The 20,266-nt window shown below is 48.0% G+C and overlaps 1 protein-coding gene across 1 annotated transcript in view; it reads left to right on the plus strand.

The window, feature by feature from the left end:
- Positions 1-20,266, plus strand: part of LOC311230794 (protein-glutamine gamma-glutamyltransferase 2-like) — a 93,319-nt gene that overhangs the window by 6,976 nt on the left and 66,077 nt on the right. Inside the window, exon 2 of the mRNA XM_084317168.1 lies at positions 19,107-19,286. Coding sequence (XP_084173294.1) covers positions 19,107-19,286 — 180 coding nt within the window. The remainder of the gene's footprint in view (positions 1-19,106; positions 19,287-20,266) is intronic.

Consider the following 20,266-nt stretch of genomic DNA (forward strand, 5'->3'; position numbering starts at 1 on the left):
TTACCAACTAACTAACATTCCACCACACTGGCTAGCTCGCTACAACAAAACTAACATTGTTATTATTACTAATATTTCTATTTCATGACACAACGAAAATAGCCTTATGACAGTTTCGACTGAATGGCAATAACAAACACTGGCTAGCTAAAGTTGGCTTGGCTAATTAGCAAGATTACATGATCCATTTGCTAATGTTGATAATCCAATCAAAATTGCATACCTTTCCCCTTGGCACGTTTCTCTTCTTCTTCTTTTCTTCTCTTTTTATACAGCGCCCCGGATGGCTTTTGCCTCTTCATAGTTCTCTAATGTTAGTCTTTCTTTCCTCATCGCTCAATTTTATAAACACTTGACCGATACCCATCAATGCACAGCACTCTAGCATGTTCTGACTGTGATCACCTAAAGCCGAGCCTCTTAGACTGAACAAACGTTTTAGATTTTTGGCTCATTTTCCCTTATGTTAGATTTTTTTTCTTTTTTAGGTAAGAATAATTGTTGCAGATATAGAGGGGGGCGCCAAGCAAAAAAAATATATATAATATATATTATAATACATTTTTTTCAATTCTTGGCGCCCCCCTCTGGGTGGCGCTCTAGGCAACCGCCTATATCGCCTGTAGAAAGCTCCGCCCCTGGGTGCGCCACCCTGGCGCCCTACAATTACATTTTCTTTTTTTTTATCCACTTTTTTCTCCCATTTTCAATCCCAATTTCGTATCATCCAATTCAACCCTCCCCTGTCTCGAACGCTGTTTCTTGCCTCCCACAAGCCGGCTGTAATGTGGACTAAGTCATACATAGCACGAGTCCCCTCCGATACTCGAGGTAACAGCAGTCGCATCTTTTCACCTGCGCGGCGCGATCTTTCAGCTTTGGAGGGGCGCCGCCCCCATCGCTTCCTGATTCTACTGCGCAGGCGCACCAACCGACCTGTAGGAGTCGCTGTCCACAACGCCCGATCCCCACCAATCAGTTTCCCACCCCCTAATACTGCCAATGTGTATTAGTACGGACGACCAGCTAAGCTGAAAGCAATGTGGAGCGCTGGGCTCAAACAGGCAAACCCAGCGTCTCCAGTATTCGTGGTGAGCGCCTTGCCCACTGCACCACGTAGCCGCCCGCTACAATTACATTTTCATATTATGCGCCCAGTCAGTCGGGCGATATTTCTAGTGACCCAGAAGAGAGAGGGGATGAACAGGATGCACAAACAATGATTTATATTTGATATATTACAAGTTATTGTGCATTTTAAACACAAACATACTTAAAATGAGTAATTATTATTTATTTAAAAAGAAATTATTACATTTTTTGTGGTCAAAATCTACTATTATAGAAAAATCCAAAATCACTTTCCACCAGGGGGGCGGCGCCCTAGCGACCTCTATGGACCAGCCGCCACTGATCCTTGGCCTACATAGACAAAGGTTTGCCTGGACATAGTCTTATATATTTGCCAATTCTGAGCTTATTCTGAGTCAGTATCAAGTGTAACTTTTATGATTCAGAGGAACCTACCCTTTATTTCTGGTGCAGTGTAAAGTCACGATCATACATTACCTTTGTATGAGCATACAATATTTTTTTTTATCCACTTTTTCTCCCATTTTCTATATTTTCTCCCATCCCAATTTCCTATCATCCAATTCAACCCTCCCCTGTCACGAACGCTGTTTCTTGCCTCCCACAAGCCGGCTGCAATGTGGACTAAGTCATACATAGCACAAGTCCCCTCCGGTACTTGAGGTAACGGCAGTCGCATCTTTTCACCTGCGCAGCTCGATCTCTCAGTGGCGAGGAGTAACGCGTGGGAGGCTCACGCTGCCCCCGACACTTCCTGATTCTACTGCGCAGGCGCACCAACCGACCTGTAGGAGTCGCTGTCCACAACGCCCGATCCCCACCCATCAGTTTCCCACCCCCTAATACGGCCAATGTGTATTAGTATGAACGACCAGCTAAACTGAAAGCAATGTGGAGCGCTGGGCTCGAACAGGCAAGCCCAGCGTCTCCGTCATTCGTGGTGAGCGCCTTGCCCACTACGCCACGTAGCCGCCCGAGCATACAATATTTTATATTAAAAAAAGAACAGTGAAAAAACCTTGTGTTTAATTTCTTCATCGTTCTATTTAGGTGTTTTGAACCTCCATGTGAAATTTGGTGCAAATACACCTTTTCCTCAGTGAGTGCCAAACATTTATTTGGATATTGTTATGGCCGTGTTTTAGCAGACCATGTGAAAATAAATACATGTTAGTGTTGCCTTCATATTTGGACCAATATCTCCCTGTGACCCCCCCCCCTCCACACACACAGACACACACACAGAAATCCCCTCCATCATATAGCTCTCCTCCTTTTCTGTTGTGGGCTCCTATTAATGTGACTCTGCATCTTATTCAAATAGCATAGTTACACACATGAATCATCAACAAGTGATTTTCATTCAAGCTGCACAATAAATTACATAGTTGTCATGTCAGACCACTTCAAAACATATAGCTTCGGGCGGCTAAGTGGGCAAGGCGCTCGCCACTAACGCAGGAGACGCTGGGTTCGAGCCCAGCTCTCGGCGTTGCTTCCGGCTTGGCTGGTCGTTCATACTAATACAATTGCAGTATTAGGGGGTGGGAAAGCCGGTGGGTGGGGATCGGACGTTGTGGACAGCGACTCCTACAGGTCGGTTGGTGCGCCTGTACAGCAGAAGCAGGAAGTATCGGGGGCAGCGTGAGCCTCCCACGCGTTACTCCTCGCCACTGAGAGTTCGAGCTGTCTGGTGAAAAGATGCGACAGCTGCCTCCTCGTGTACCGGAGGGGACACGTGATGCAAGGCTTCACCCACATTGCAGCCGACCAGTGGGAGGCATGGTCTAGCAACGTCCGAGACAGGGGAGGGAAGAATTGGATAATACGAAATTGGGATGGGAGAAGAATTGAAAAATGGGGAGAAAAAGTAGATAAAAAAAAAAAACATAGAGCTTCAAACGCGTCAAATCTTTCACTATGATTGTCATCATCACTGTTCCAGCATTCTGGCTCAGAGTTCTTTTCATTTTATATTATCTGGATCATCCTCAACATCCACAACAAGTTCCAATGCTTGTTGAGCATTATACCTCTTTGTCTTCTTGCCATTTTATTATAAAACCAGGGACAAGCACCTCTCTATCCTTTGTTAGGCACACGCAGTCTGTCTGATGGTCCGATCTGCGGAGCGCACTGGAGTATAGAGAAATTATTTTCCATTGGTTCCATCTCCCAGCCCATGACTAGCATTTCTAGCATTTCCATTGGCTATAGGCTAAAAGCCCAGTGACAGATATAGATATAGATAGATAGATACAGCGGATTAGACGCAGTCTCCATTTGGAAGAGAAAGCGACCAATCTAGATATTTCAAGATTCCACACACTGCCAACCAGCCGACGACGGAGAGATAAAAAATGTTGATGGAGAGAAGAGAATCTCCCTATTCAAATACAATTTAAAACAAGTCTTTATCACAAATGCAAAACATGTCTAGTGTCTCAGCTTTAGAGGGTCTTCTCCTATTCAAAGATAGTGCCTCCCCTTAAATAATAAAGAATAGTAGGCCTACATACCTGATTATGTGAGGAGTTTGTTATTGAGGCTATTTTGTCTTCAGCTGTGCTTGCAGCCAGAAGTGAGCAACGTCATCTCAAGGCATTTTGTCCTAATTACTGCGACAGGATGTCTGCAAGTGGAATGTGCAGTGCACCAAGGTCAAGACTAGTAAAATATATGAGCAATCAAATACCTTGGCCTGCAGGAAATACTAGTTGGGGTGTGTTTATTCCAGCTTGTTTTTTGGCATGACATCATAACGCCTCTTTCCATGCCTTCCCCAACATCAAGGCTTAATTCATGGACAAAGGTTAAACTCGAGTCCTGACACACTGAGGGACTGTCCAACCTGTCTTCAGAAAGCAGGGCGGCTATAACTTTTACTACAAAACAGGAAGTCATTACTATTGTATTATGCACATCGTTGCGGGCAAGACCACCCACATTTCATTGTATACTCGTCATAAAACTCTTGACTTGACTTGACTTGACTTGACTTGACTTGGTGGGACTCTCAGCTCTGGGGAGACGGTGGAGATATTACACCACTTAGGGAGTGACTGAAGTTCAAGTTCAAGTTTGTTTATTAGTTGTCACAATAAAATACATGTACTTTACGGTGAAATGCTTGGTTCTGTATGAGCCCATGAGAGTGTGCTTCATAGAGTAAAAAAAGTAAGTAAAAGAGGAATATACATGCATTGAATACAACTCATCCATTAGTAAACCAATGAGAGTTTGTGTTTAACTGAGCCAGTAGATGTTAAATTGACACACCACTAAATCCCAATGGTTTATGTCTTTGAAGATTATAAAATGTACACTTGATTCAGCAATGAATTTGTCATTTTGTAATGATAGTCATTGGCCCACTTTGCCTAAGTAAAGCCACAAGAGGCAGAGGATCTGCAATAAACAAAGTGATTTGCCATTGTGCATGCAACTACATACCCCAACCCCAAATATATATACAACACTATTTTCTTCCAAAACAGAGGATATGGAGAGGGCTTCAGCGTTCTTATTTTGTTTCAGGTAGGTGCTCTTTGGATTAAATCCGGGGTAGGATTAGTGTTGTGAAGGGCCAGATTAAACCGAATATATATATTTATTTATATATATATATTTAATTGTATTTGTATATTCTCTAATATTCCCTGATATCCCTTGTATATTCCTTGTACAATATGCATTGAATATCCATTCTAGCCTACTGAACATCCCATAATAGTCTCCATTCTACTATTGGTCGAGACCTTGGTGCCAGGCTGCCATACCCCTCAGACCCAGTTCAAACGTACCGCTCGACATGTACGAACAAGTCCTAGTTCCGCGTAGGAATTTGGCTACCGCACCACTAATGGGACTATTTGTTCATAGTGCGTATATATACTGCGCTACTAAAGTAGGACTTTCTTTTCAGTCCAGTTTCTTACCCTCCAATAGAGTCACAGACGTAAAGCCTCCCCGCGACGCCACGTGTGGGAGTAAGGCCAAGTTCGCCTACCATCGGTATTGAGACATCGTGTATATTAATATTTGAATAGTCATATTTGGCACTATATCGTCGAGTTGGACGTAGTCTATTAAGCTAATAATAGTCTGTTAATATATAGTGCTTCGTGCGGTGAGAATACTACCGTAGTCAGTACCCCATCGTTTCGGGCAGAGAACTGGCTGCTTACCCAGGGTGGTTGACCCTATGTGAAGCTGCACCCGAGGAGCCCCAGAGCCGACGAGCGAGTGGACCTGTATACCGGATTATTCTACCGACGACAGCCCGCCTTCCCAGGCACGGATTATGCTTTGGATACTTTGATTATTCCATGGATAAAGACCCCCGACACTGCCGTGTGTTGGAACCCCCCCCCCCCTGGAGAGGACGCAAGGTGAGGAGACGCTCTGCAAGACGAGGTCGCTTCACATCTCTCCCCCGTGGACCGGAGAGAGCCGGCCCACAAAGAGTCCACCTGCTTTCATCTGTGGTCCAAGGATCGCCGGCGCATTGAACGGCACTACAGTGGGTTCACCTGGGATACCCTTGGCCGGACGAGGCAGCCGGATTTTACCCCCCCCCCCCTCCTACTCCTGTCGGCTTACAAGCGACCGGATTAACCCCCTCTAGTATATCTAGTATAATCATTAAAGTATCATTGCTGTTATTCCTTAACTATTCCAGGTCGTATATTTACCACCTGCGCCTTCAGAGATTGGACATTCTCTATTGATATACCGACGAATACTCCTTGCCATAAAAGTGCATACTATTTCCATTCATAAATGTAATTAAGTGATTAAGTGCTTATTCTACACACCATCGCTGTGTAGAAATAAAGACCTGTTTCTAATTCGTACATTTGTGTTGGATCCGTTTCATCTACGTGAGAGTGTTCATGATAATATATTTATGCCGTGTACTGGGTGGCCGAATATTAAGTACAAAGGTAGTGGTAGTAAGTATCATATCTAGTAATACAGTCAGGGAATTGTACCCCTCAGTTACAATTGGTCCTTCGAGCCGGAGGGTAATTAGTGTAATATTAATATAGTGTTATTAATATTGAAATGGCCTATGATGAACACTCCACGAAACGATCCTCCTAACCAACGCCCGCAGCGCGAACGACGGCTCCCTCAGTACTTAGAGGCTTACGCTGTCAGTCAACAACCTAGTCTTCTACTAACAGTAAACGCGGTAAAACTAGAAAGTAAAAGTATGTCTAACCCCAACGCCCAGACTACCCCGACCATAGAGGCCCCTACGGGCTCTAATGTAACTGACCAAGTTCACGGTGGGGACCAGTGGGAACCAGACATGACTTCACATCCCGCCAGTACTGAAGAAGTAGTCCCCGGGAGGAATACAACGCTACCGAGAGAGAACTCGGCACGGAAGAAGACGGGGAGAGCACCGTGGAGATAGAGCTCCAAGGCTCCGCAAGGAGTACCCCGAGGGAAGGCTCCCCTATACAACCGCCTTCTCCAGAGGCAGAGAGGACCCTACAGCAGGCCTTCCTCATCAGCCTGAACGCCGCTGCTGAACGCGACCGACTGCAGATCCAGCAGCGAAGCGAACACGAGCAGATACGTCTAGAAATAAGACGCATTCAGATGGAAGAGAATGTGGCCCGAGAACGAGCCGGTGCTCAACGGGACGCAGCGCGCGACAGACAGCAGTCGCAACTAATAGAACAGCTGATCAGACGGACAACACCCTCTCCCTCCGCCAGAGGCTCCAGGAACTCGTCTAGACACACCTCCAGGGCGGCATCCCCTAGCCGAGTAAACAACCCTGAACTTGACCAACAGACGAGGTCTATACCCCCCACAGACCACCTCCCCCCACCGGTCCAAGCGAGACCTAGCAACCGGGAAGGAGCAGCATATCCTGTGGAGAGGCTAAACCAGAGACTACAAGCACTGGATGACCTAACTGAAGACGAAGAGGAAGAGGAGGAGAACCACGCCCGAAGACAGCACAGTACTCTACCGGACCAGGAGGTCCGGTACAGCCCAGGCTATACTCCCGCGGAGCTGCGCTACAGACCCCCGACTCTATACACGGGTGAGCACGACGCACGACCCGCACCGAGGAACAGCACCTGGACAAGCGGGCCATGGTACACTGCCGGTACCAGCCCATACCAAGGAGCGGGAGGAGACTCGCCTAGGAGGCCTCTCCCCCAACGCTCGCCGATGTATCCACAGTCAGCGTCATACATTGGCACGCCTATGGTACCCGACTTCACCCAAGAGAACCGGGCCCAGTATACAGAACTCCGCATGTGTCTGGAGACCATGTTGGTGGATGTATTGGATGAACGCCACAAATACGCCATCCTACTGAAGCACTTAAAGGTACCCCGCGCACATAATATAGCGCTCGCCTACGCGACTTCCACCACCCCATACACAGCAGCGCTGGTAGCATTGGACCAGAGGTATGGGCGCATATGGGATTACGTGATCCAGGAGATCCGACACATCGACCGCTTACCCCCAGCAATAGACAATCGAGCACTGGACGACCTGTCCATCAGAGTGCAGTCCCTGGTAGGGATGTTGGGAGCGCAAAGAGAGGGTGAGGCATGAACTTTACGCCAACTCAAATGTGGAAAGGATCCTGGAGAAGCTGCCGCCCGCTCGTCAGGAGCGCTTTAGGCGGCAGAGGGACCACAGAGACCCGAATGGCCCCGAACCGAACCTCCTCGATCTAGCAGACTTCCTGGCGAGAGAAGTCAGCAGCCTACGGCTAGATACATTCGGACGGAGCACCCCTGGCTCCAGAGAAGGAACCAGACGACTAAATGATGGAAGAAGATCGGTGACTGTGATGCACCAATCGGAGTCAGTACCGAGCAGCAGGAGCCACAGTACCCCCTCCAGAACGGAGAAGTGGAAGATAGTGTGCCCCTACTGTGAGAAAGAACACTGGCTAGCGCAATGTGACTCCTTCCCCAAGCTGAACGCGGAGGAAGCAGGTCAATGGATAAAGTCCAACAAGCGCTGTTTTCGCTGTGCGCGCTCACACATGGCAGCCGAATGCCGCTTAAAGAAAAGGTGCACCAAGTGCGATGGAGCCCATCTGGACATACTTCACGACAGTAACAGACGGCGCCCTTCACCTGCACCATCCAGCCGCAAAGCGAGCGTCATGTACATCGATCCCACCAGCAGCAGTGGAGCCCGAGTACTCCTAAAAGTAGTGCGTGTGACACTGAGCTACCAGAATAGGGTCCTGGACACTTACGCCGTCCTCGATGACGGGTCAGAGAAGACCCTGCTGCTCGCCTCCGCTGCGGCCCAGCTGGGGCTGCGGGGAAGCGAAACCCAAATGACAATTCGGACAGTAAGACGAGATTTGAGGACGATAAAGGGCGAGAATGTCTCATTCTCTATCGCAGCAAGCGGCCAGCCTGAGCGACGGTACCAGATTGCAGATGCTTTCGCCAGCCAAGAAATGGGACTGTCGCGGTACACATACCCCGTCGTCAAGCTGATGGAGAAATATGCACATCTGCGCAAGTTACCGATCCCGCTCATAGACAATGCTATGCCGACCCTGTTGATAGGCTCCGACCATGCAGACCTCATTGTCCCGATAGACCGGGTTCATACCGGACCCCGAGGCTGCCCTGCAGCAGTCGAGACCCGTTTGGGATGGACTCTCCAAGGCCCGCTCGCCAAATCTCTCAACCGAAGTACAGCCACTAGATGTCTCCACTCCCGAGTCACAGAGGGAGAAACCGCACTCCTGCAACACGTAGAGCGGCTATGGACCTTGGAACAAATGCCCTTTAAGAACGGAAAGAAAGACATTCGCTCTAAAGATGACATTTACGCAATTCACCTCCTCGAGACAGGGACCAGGAGAGTCCCGGTCAACGGCGTGTTGAGATACGCCACGCCACTCCTGCGGCGAGAAGGAATGCCTACTTTCCACGCCAAGACAGACTCCACAGAACGGTACCTGCTGAACACGGAGCGGCGCTTAGCCAAGAACCCCGCCCAGGAGAGTGTGTACCGCGCTGAGATTGAGAAGCTCATCACAGCGGGACACGTCACAAAGATGGACATTAAAGAGGCTGACCAGACCACTGAATCGTGGTACGTGCCCCACCACAAGGTCCATCACAACGGTAAAGACCGCATGGTGTTTAACTGCAGCTACCAGATCGGATCCCAAAATCTGAATAGAGAGTTACTGCCCGGTCCCACACTCGGCCCCTCCCTACTCGGCGTTCTACTCCGCTTCCGCCAGGAAAGGGTGGCCATCAGCGGGGACATTAAGGGAATGTTCCTGCAGGTGAGATTAGTGGAGGCGGACAAGCCCCTGTTACGGTTCCTATGGAGAGAGAAGCCAGGAGATGAGCACCCAGCCATCTACCAATGGGAAGTCCTCCCCTTCGGAACGACGTGCAGCCCCTGCTGTGCGACATTTGCACTACAGAAACATGTAGCAGAGGACCCAGCAGCGGACGAAGAGGTCCGACACAGCGTAAAGAACAGCTTCTACGTAGACAACTGTCTACAAAGCCTTTCAACCCAGGAAGAAGCCGAGGCTCTCCTGATTAAACTCCGCGCCTCATTGATCAAAGGCGGCTTTGATCTCAGGCAGTGGGCCAGCAGCGATCCGCAAGTACTGCGCAGCCTCTCCTCCGAGGACAAGGCAGCCAGCAGCGAGACCTGGATGGCTACAATCCCGGGAGAAGCCCAGGAGATGACCCTGGGATTGGTGTGGCGATTCAAAACAGATTCGCTTCACTACAGACACAAGCCCCTGACTACGGAGCAGGGAAGGCCGGCGGCGGCGCCGACCACCAGACGGAGTGTGTACACAACACTCGCCCGACAATATGACCCGCTAGGATGTATTCTACCGTACACCACCAGGGCAAAAATGATTGTACGAGCATTGTGGGACAAGGACCAGGGCTGGGACGACCCCATTCCCGCACACTTTGCATCCACCTGGAGAGAGTGGGAGATGGAGCTCCACTCACTCCCAGGCGTTAATATGCGCCGAAGCTACTTCCCACCCACGGTGAGGCCAGAGACATGTAAAATGGACTTACACGTCTTCAGTGACGCCTCAGAGGTCGCATACGGATCAGTAGCCTACTTGCGGGCCCAAGACCAGGGGGGAGAGATCTACACAGCATTTGTCCTCGCCCGCTCGAGAATAGCCCCACGCAAGCAACAATCTATCCCACGTCTAGAGCTCTGCGCAGCCCTAGCCGGAGCGCACCTAGCCACGCTCATCCAACGTGAGCTCACCATACCGGTGTCTAGAACAATCCTGTGGTCAGATTCCACGACGGTACTCGCCTGGATCAAATCGGACTCATGCAAGTACAAAGTCTTCGTGGGAGTCAGAGTCACCGAGATTCAAGACTTAACCGAAGAGTTAACCGGAGAAACAGAGTGGCGCTACGTTGATACAAAACAGAACCCAGCTGACGTCATCACCCGGGGGATGCCCCTGGATGACCTCACCCGTCGCAATGTCTACAGTGACGGCCCCGCATTCCTAAGACTCCCGGAAGGACAGTGGCCCATGCCTATCCCGAGGGAAGCAAGTCCAGAGGAGGTGGAAATTAAGAAGTCTGTGTTCTGTGGATTGAGCACCGTAGCCTCCACCGACCCTAACATAGACGATTGCACGTCCATAGAGAGTGCACAACAAAGAACATTCCTGCGGTACCACCCGGAGTGCAAGTCCCCCGCTGATATGTCAGCAGCTAACTACGAGGAAGCAGAATTGCTTCTACTGCAGCGAGCCCAGAGAGACTCGTTCCCCGATGAATTGGCCTGTCTACAGGGAGGAAAGCCCGTCCCATCCGACAGCAGATTAATTCACCTGGCCCCCGAGAGCGACGCTCACACCCTCATCAGAGTGGGTGGTCGCCTACGCAGAGCCCCCAATCTACCGGATGACATTAAATACCCGATCGTATTGAACAGCCGACACAAGGTCACAGAGCTGATTATAAAGAAATACGATGAGGATGTACATCACGCAGGAGCAGAAAGAGTCTTCGCGGAAATCAGACGTCGTTACTGGATCCTACAAGGAAGAGAGGCGGTACGACGCTTCCAGCGAACATGTCTAGACTGCCGCAAGTGGCGCGCGCAGCCCAGCATACCAAGGATGGCTGACCTTCCTCCATGTCGCCTCCGAATCGGTGACAAGCCATTCCACTCAACGGGTATGGACTGCTTTGGCCCGCTGCACATAAAGAAAGGAAGAGGAACCGAGAAGCGGTGGGGTATTGTATTCAAATGCATGACCACCAGAGCGATACACATCGAGCTTCTCCCGACCATGAGCACAGACTCATTCCTTATGGCCTTCCGTAGATTCACATCACGGAAAGGAAGACCGTCTACCCTATTGTCCGATCATGGGACAAACTTCAAAGGCGGCGAAAGAGAGCTGAGAGAGAGCTTCCAAGCTATGGGCCCAGAACTTAAGACCCACCTCGCTCCAGCACAGGTTGATTTCCAATTCAACCCCCCAAACGCACCCCACTTCGGTGGCACTTGGGAACGAGAAGTGCGCTCCATAAAGACAGCCCTGTACGCAGTACTTGGGGCCCAGACTGTGGCGGAAGAAGTCCTAATGACAGTCCTCACGGAGATTGAGGGAGTACTTAACTCGAAGCCCCTCGGATATGTCTCCAGTGATGTGGCGGATATCGACCCAGTTACCCCCAACACACTCCTGATGGGGCGGCTAGATCCTGCATTACCACAGACAATGTACCGGCCTGAAGAAGCGAACGGCCGACGAATGTGGAGGTACAGCCAAGTATTAGCCGACAAGTTTTGGAACAGTTTCCTACTGCACTACCTACCGTCTCTACAGACCCGCCAGAAGTGGGTAAAGGAGAGAGACAATTTGACAGAAGGAACAGTCGTCATGATTATTGATCAATCACTGCCCAGAGCTATGTGGCCGGCCGGCCGCGTAAGCAAAGTGATCACCGGTGCCGACGGCAAGGTCCGAGCAGCTGAAGTGCTCGTCCAGGGTCGCACTTACACCCGTCCCGTGGCAAGGCTCATAGAACTGCCTCGACTCCCAGACACAATCGATGATGACCATGACCCTACAACCCTATGACTTTGTGAAGTTGACTGACCCCTACAGCAAACCCTTATGTGTAAATAGACAACGCGATTAATCTGTCTCTGTTTAACTGATTAGGTCTGGGACCTATTCAGGGGGTGGCTGTTGTGAAGGGCCAGATTAAACCGAATATATATATTTATTTATATATATATATTTAATTGTATTTGTATATTCTCTAATATTCCCTGATATCCCTTGTATATTCCTTGTACAATATGCATTGAATATCCATTCTAGCCTACTGAACATCCCATAATAGTCTCCATTCTACTATTGGTCGAGACCTTGGTGCCAGGCTGCCATACCCCTCAGACCCAGTTCAAACGTACCGCTCGACATGTACGAACAAGTCCTAGTTCCGCGTAGGAATTTGGCTACCGCACCACTAATGGGACTATTTGTTCATAGTGCGTATATATACTGCGCTACTAAAGTAGGACTTTCTTTTCAGTCCAGTTTCTTACCCTCCAATAGAGTCACAGACGTAAAGCCTCCCCGCGACGCCACATGTGGGAGTAAGGCCAAGTTCGCCTACCATCGGTATTGAGACATCGTGTATATTAATATTTGAATAGTCATATTTGGCACTATATCGTCGAGTTGGACGTAGTCTATTAAGCTAATAATAGTCTGTTAATATATAGTGCTTCGTGCGGTGAGAATACTACCGTAGTCAGTACCCCATCGTTTCGGGCAGAGAACTGGCTGCTTACCCAGGGTGGTTGACCCTATGTGAAGCTGCACCCGAGGAGCCCCAGAGCCGACGAGCGAGTGGACCTGTATACCGGATTATTCTACCGACGACAGCCCGCCTTCCCAGGCACGGATTATGCTTTGGATACTTTGATTATTCCATGGATAAAGACCCCCGACACTGCCGTGTGTTGGAACCCCCCCCCCCCTGGAGAGGACGCAAGGTGAGGAGACGCTCTGCAAGACGAGGTCGCTTCACGTCTCTCCCCCGTGGACCGGAGAGAGCCGGCCCACAAAGAGTCCACCTGCTTTCATCTGTGGTCCAAGGATCGCCGGCGCATTGAACGGCACTACAGTGGGTTCACCTGGGATACCCTTGGCCGGACGAGGCAGCCGGATTCTACCCCCCCCCCCCCTCCTACTCCTGTCGGCTTACAAGCGACCGGATTAACCCCCTCTAGTATATCTAGTATAATCATTAAAGTATCATTGCTGTTATTCCTTAACTATTCCAGGTCGTATATTTACCACCTGCGCCTTCAGAGATTGGACATTCTCTATTGATATACCGACGAATACTCCTTGCCATAAAAGTGCATACTATTTCCATTCATAAATGTAATTAAGTGATTAAGTGCTTATTCTACACACCATCGCTGTGTAGAAATAAAGACCTGTTTCTAATTCGTACATTTGTGTTGGATCCGTTTCATCTACGTGAGAGTGTTCATGATAATATATTTATGCCGTGTACTGGGTGGCCGAATATTAAGTACAAAGGTAGTGGTAGTAAGTATCATATCTAGTAATACAGTCAGGGAATTGTACCCCTCAGTTACAATTAGCTTATAATAGAAAGGTTGAGATCCAAGGCAGCTCTACAATTTTTTAAAAAGCCTTTATTTATTGGCTTACATTATTTAGAAAAATCTTTTAAAAAAACCGACATGTTTCGGCCTACATGGCCTTCTTCAGGGTGTTTCAGGGTTTCTTCCATGCACAGTTTACAAGGTCATGTGATATTTAAGTTCACCATATGTGCATTGCACGTCACAGCGCATTGTTTGATGGCGTCCCGCTGTTTTAGTGTCTCTGAACCAATACATCGGTTGAAAGCTAAGATGGCCGCAATTTGAATAACAGCCTACTTGGCCTATTACATGCTTCCAATTTTGGGTTATAAGAACAAACAGCCAACGAGAGTCAGTTTCGAAAAAGTTACCACCTCCGGTTTTGCCTCCCAGTGACCAGACCAATCACCTCTGACGGTGAAAATGATTGACTGTTTTTGTAGCCAATGAAATTCTGGAAACGACGATATCTCACTTGAGGGATATTTCCCAGGATATAGATGGTTTTCTCTCTGCTGAAAGGTCCAGACTCATTCAACATCTGCTGCACGTGCCAATGCATTGGTGCCAATGGCCATTTTGGATAAACATATATACATACTGTAACGTTTCCGTTATTGACGACTCACCGACTCAGTGGTTATTTCTCACGTTATTTTATTTACAGCTTAGCTAGGGTGACCAGGTCAAAATTGTTCAGTCGCAGGACAGCAGCACTGCAGCACTGCTTTTGCGGGACAATGCGGGACACGTAGGTCAGGGGAAAAAATATATGATTAAAAAAATAAAAATAAATGTATTGCTAATTAAAATTAAAGAACTATTTATTATTTAAATGCCTTTATTTCATATTCGACGCCGACGGTAGGCTATATATAGCACATTTTGTTATTAATCTTATTAATCTGTAGATGCTTCACCGAGCACCGGGATTTGTGACTGCACAAAATAAGCACCGCTGCGGGAGGATCTTCTCACTGAGAACACACAGCCTGCTTTTCACTTTTTTCTTCTTCTTTCCCCTCACGATTTATTTAACGTGCCCTGGCTGGCTGGCTCGGCGAGGCTCTCTCTCCACTCTGTAGCCTATACCGGCTCTACCGGACCCGGTGTCTGTGTGAGTGATGGGGGCAGTGGCGGGCGAGATGGCGAGCTTCTCTCACGGTTTTCTGGACAGCTTCGGTCCCTCGCTGGCTCACGGTGGCAAGGTCCGCGTCTCGCCGGAGTCATGGAGTATTATTAGCAGTTTAAACACAGCGCAACTGTCTTTCCGGTATGTCAAGTATTTGAGCCGTGCCGTTTATTAAAGTCGATGTGTAAATACGGCAATTGGGGGGTAGAGGTGCGTGTTCACCGGCAGAGGGGTCGGCGGAGGAGGGGGATAGAGTGTGTTTCTTCTGACTCGAGTGACACTGACACACTGCAGCTCGGACTGACAGCTCAAGCTGCTCGGCTCGGCTGCGCATTGGTTTGACACAGACGTCGCGCGTCGAATTTTTTTTTTATAATAATTATTATTATTGTTTTAACCATGATCTTTGAAATGCGGGACATTGTTCTGTTGCAGCGGGACGTGGGACGAAACGCGGGACAGGTGGTCACCCTAACATTATCATGGTTACAGCGTACCAACTCTGGGTGCATCACCTCTCATTGCTCAACGTCGTCTGTACCTGAACTGCTTTCCGTCAGCCCCTGCCCCCTCCCCTCTGCCAACCCCCGGCTCACGCGCCACAATAGCGTCGCCGCCAGCCCCAGCCCCAGGTTGCAGAGTGCAGAGTGCAGAGTGACAGCTCGGCTGACCAATTACCCAAATCCCAGGGTCACTATAATACCATTAGAAAAACATGTGTAAAACACACATTTTCTGTGGTATTGTTATCAGACTTTAGGCTCCTATGGCCCCATTGTGTTTTCCAGCTAATGCCTCTCAGCTGGAACCTGTAAAAGGCATCTATTTGGAAAATAATTCAGATGTAAGTAAAAACAAAACCTTTATTTCAGTGCGTTCAAACCTCTGTAACTCTATTACAGTAGCACTCAGAGTGATTCTTCCTGTTGTGGTAGAAAATTCTGAATGTTTCCTTTCAAAAGAGGCCAGGCTCAACTATAAATGGTTCAATAATAGCTTTCAAGGTATGGTAGATATGGGCAGGGTAATTGAGGAAATACATAAATATAGGCAATAAAAATCTGAATAAAAATCTGAATCTGAGTGTAAACAAAGGTGCATATGAGAGTCTGTATGCCCTATCGGTTATAATATACGTTGGAATACATATAGGCAAACAGTACAGTAAACACAAGGTGCAGGTGAGGGTCTGTACCTTAACACATTCCCGGCCATTTGGATCCGTCTAATATCACTCTAGACGGCCAGCATTTCTAAACAGACTTGCATAGTCCGTGGGGCTGTTTGTAGAGCTAAATCTATACTTTATATTATTGCTATCTGTCCATTCTCATTGTCAATTGACACCATAAACCGTCCCTTCAAAATGGCTTAAAGAAATAATTTTTTCATCAATACGTTCTAATTTTATAGCATCTTGAATATAAGCGTTATAAGGGATTTCGGCTAGTATATTTCCTGGAAGGCGAGATACAGGCCGCTAAGCTACTAACGTTAAATCCAATGGCATTTCGGATATACAGAAGCTACAGTTAAAAATCAAACTGCATATGATCGGTATGATGGTCCACCATGAATGCATGAAAGGGGGGGGGGCGGGGGACGTCGTTTCTGATTATTGATTACCAATAACCGTGTTAGCCTCAGTAGCCACATTCGCTGATCGGGTGGATGGCTATCATAACGAGGTCTGATCAGCATGTAATTTACGTGAAAAAGATCTTACCGTGGGCCGGTTGGATCCCCCAAAGGATTTCCCAGTTATCGATCGCCATCTGGTAGATCAATATGTCCATTGGCTGATGATATATTCCTTACTGCACACTGAAATCCGCGTCCCAAAACGTATTCCAAGCTACAGGCTATAGGCATCGCTTCATGTTAGCAGAAAACTACATTGGAGATCCAGAAAAAACAAGACAACTTCTGCCACAGGGAACACTGCATTATCGAGATAGCGCCCCTAAGAGGATCTGGCCGGTAATGAATTTTTTCGAATTCAAAGAGTAGGGTACTTCTGCAGTGCCGCTCGGTGACATTGAGTAGGTTATTAAAATGGAATAAAAGCCAAAACAACCTTTGCCACGGACATGTCCGTGGTTGGTCCTCAACCGTTGGATCCGAAACACGGACATCTCCGTGGTTGGCCGGGAAACGGTTAACTGGCATGATATGTCATACATTGTAGTCCGTGCAGGTTTTGGTGGTTAAGAGTCAGACACAGTTAGTGGTCAGACATTCCTAGTAGTTCTCGAGTTCTGCAGTCTTTAGTTCTCCAGCTGCTGGCAGCAGTCCATGCCCACGGTTGTGGAGCCTAATGGCCACTAGCATGAAGGACTGGCCGAGGTGGTTAGTGGAGTGTCAGGGGAGGTATGAGTCTGTGGCTGAACATGCTCCTCATCTTGGCTAGCCCCTCATAGAGGGGGTCGAAAGGGTTCTCCACGATAGTGGCTAGCTTCCTTCTCCTTCCTGGCCAGGTTCAGCTCCAACTCCATAGTGAAGTTTGCGGACGACACAGTGGTGGTGGGGCTGGTCTCTGACAACAACGAGAAGGCCTACCTGGAGGAGGTTGATGTACTGGAACGCTGGTGTCAGGACAACATCCTGCTCCTGAACATTGGTAAAACCAAGGAGCTGATCGTGGATTTTAGGAGAACACAGCAGGACACACACACACACCACTGTGGATAAACGGGGCTACCGTGGACAGGGTGAGCAGCTTTAAGTACCTGGGGGTCCACATCTCAGAGGATCTGACATGGACAACACACATAGACTCAGTCGTAAAAAAGGCAAAGCAGCACCTCTACCACCTGAGACAGTTAAGGAAGTTCAGAGTATCGGGGAAGATACTCCAGTCCTTCTACTCCGGAGCTGTAGAGAGCATCTTGACTGGAAACATCACTGCCTGGTGTCATGAACCAAACTCAAGTTACAGACAAAACAAGGGAGACCACACAAGTACTTGAGGTTTGTAAAGAAAAGTAATTTAATTATGCTATTTAAATATGTACAAACAAAAGAAATTAAAGAATGAATGGATCAGTAATATCAGTAATGTAGTGAGTGCATGAGTGAGTCAGTGTGTGGTGCGTGTAAATGATAATATGAGAAACAACCAAACCAAATTTAAACAAACAAAATGTCAGGACCAGCTTGGAGGAGAGACAGACAGACAAATGGAGAAGTCAGGCCTTTTACACAGGTGTGCCTCCTCCTCCTGACACACCTGCACAGGTGCATCTGATTGCCAGTCTGTGGATGACAGACAGGTTAATGGAGATATCCAGGTATATCCCTGAGTCAACCTGTAGGAGAGGGATGGGGTTGTCACACTGGTATGGAAACAGCAAGGCACAGGACAAGAAGGCCCTACAGAGAGCGGTACGTTCAGCTGAGCGTACTACGGGTATTGCACTACCACCCCTGCAGGACTTATATAACAAGAGGTGCAAATCCAGATAATGAAAGACCCTCACCACCCCAACAACAGCCTGTTCAAGCTGCTGCGGTCAGGCAAACGCCTGCGCACACCAGCAACTAGGACAGAGAGACTTTGGCTCAGCTTATTCCCCCAGGCCATCAGAGTCTTGAACACTGAACTCTCCACACACAAGCACACATGAGCACACACACAACACACATAATGTATACGCTCACACACTAACAGTCACTTTAGCACGAACACACACACACACATGCTGCACACGCTCACACCAAATGGTCACTTTACAAAATGAAAAGGTCACTTTACTTCATAATTTTTTTTAATAAAGAACGGGAGTGGTTCTTGTATAGCAATAGATGGATATAGCAAGATAGCATAAGGATATATAGTATAACTGTATATTGTATAGTATTGTACAGTAGTGTATATAAGACCCAGTGCCTCATTGTATTGCAGGACCTTAGCATGTCTTTTACCATGCATTTTAAACGTTATGTACATTATACCTCTTATGTCTTATTCTTATTACTTGTATTATTGCAGAATCGCTGCGGGCATGACCACCCGCATTTCACTGTATGCCCTGTATGCCGTGACAAATAAAACTCTTGACTTGACTTCTCATCCTCCTCGCTGCCACCACCTCTAGACGGACCAGCTCGACTCCCACCACGAAGCTGGTCTTCTTCACCAGCATGTTATTCACCAGTAATGAAACAATCACATTCTTATTTCTTTGTCCTCTCTCCTTCTCAGCATTGGACATTGCCCGCTGGGACCTGAAGTGTGAGTCCAACAACACAGACCATCGTACTGATCTCAACGGTGTGGATCGTCTCATCGTGAGGAGGGGCCAGACGTTCACAATCAACCTGTACCTCCACTCTGGAGCCTATCAACCTGGAGTCAGCTCTCTGGCCTGTACTGTACAGACAGGTACGAGGTTGTACTTCAAGTTTAAAGTTTCAAGTTTCTTTATTAGTTGTCATACAGAAATACAGAATACTTTTGTATGAATGCTTCTTTCTGTTTTTCTCCTGAGAGTGTGCTAGATACAAATAGATAATTATAAAATAAGTATAATAAGTATAAAATAGAAAGTAAAGTACTTAAACAAGTGTAAACAAAACAAGAATGTTCAATATACATATATACAATATACAATGCAGAGTAGAGTTACAATACAATATAAATGGGATGAGGTAGCTTGTGGTGCCACCTTGTAGTGGTAAGGTGCAAGGCTTGGCTATGTGCAATGAGGTATGAGTTGCCAATAAATATAAAGTGTGTTAATGTGTCTAAAGTGTGTAAAGTGGGTACTACAGTGAGTTGTTTATTTAAAGTGAGTGTGTACGTTCGCTTGCTTGACCGCAGCAGTTCAAAGAGGCAGTTGTTTGGGTGGCTAGAGTCTTTTATTATTCTCTTAGCCTTACTCTTGCAACGCTTGTTGTAAATGTCTTGGAGAGTGGGAAGCCCACCTCCAATTGTGCGTTCGGCTGAACGGGCCACTCTTTGTAGACTGCTACGGTCTTGTGCGGTGCTATTCCCAAACCAGGCGCCTAAGGAAGTAGAGGCGTTGTCGTGCCTTCTTCACTTCACTGTCAATGTGTGTGGTCCATGTCAAGTCCTCGGATATGTGGACTCCGAGGTACTTAAAATTGTTCACTCTCTCGACCAGTGCCCTGGGGGGCCCCTATGTTGAGGGTGATGGATGAGGAGGTGCAGTTGCCTGCTCTCACCACCTGGGGTCTGCCTGTCAGGAAGTCCAAGACCCACTGACAGAGGTCATAGTTCAAGCCCAGGTCCCTGTCCAGGTGTGATGCTGCTGTGTGCAGCACATGGGCTATGGCGTCCTCTGTGGACCTGTTGGGGCGATATGCAAATTGCAGGGGGTCCAGGTTGATGGGGAGGGAGGA

The sequence above is a fragment of the Notolepis coatsorum genome (genome assembly GCF_963971535.1).
Source record: "Notolepis coatsorum genome assembly, chromosome: 6".
In the NCBI taxonomy this organism is placed as follows: Eukaryota; Metazoa; Chordata; class Actinopteri; order Aulopiformes; family Paralepididae; genus Notolepis; species Notolepis coatsorum.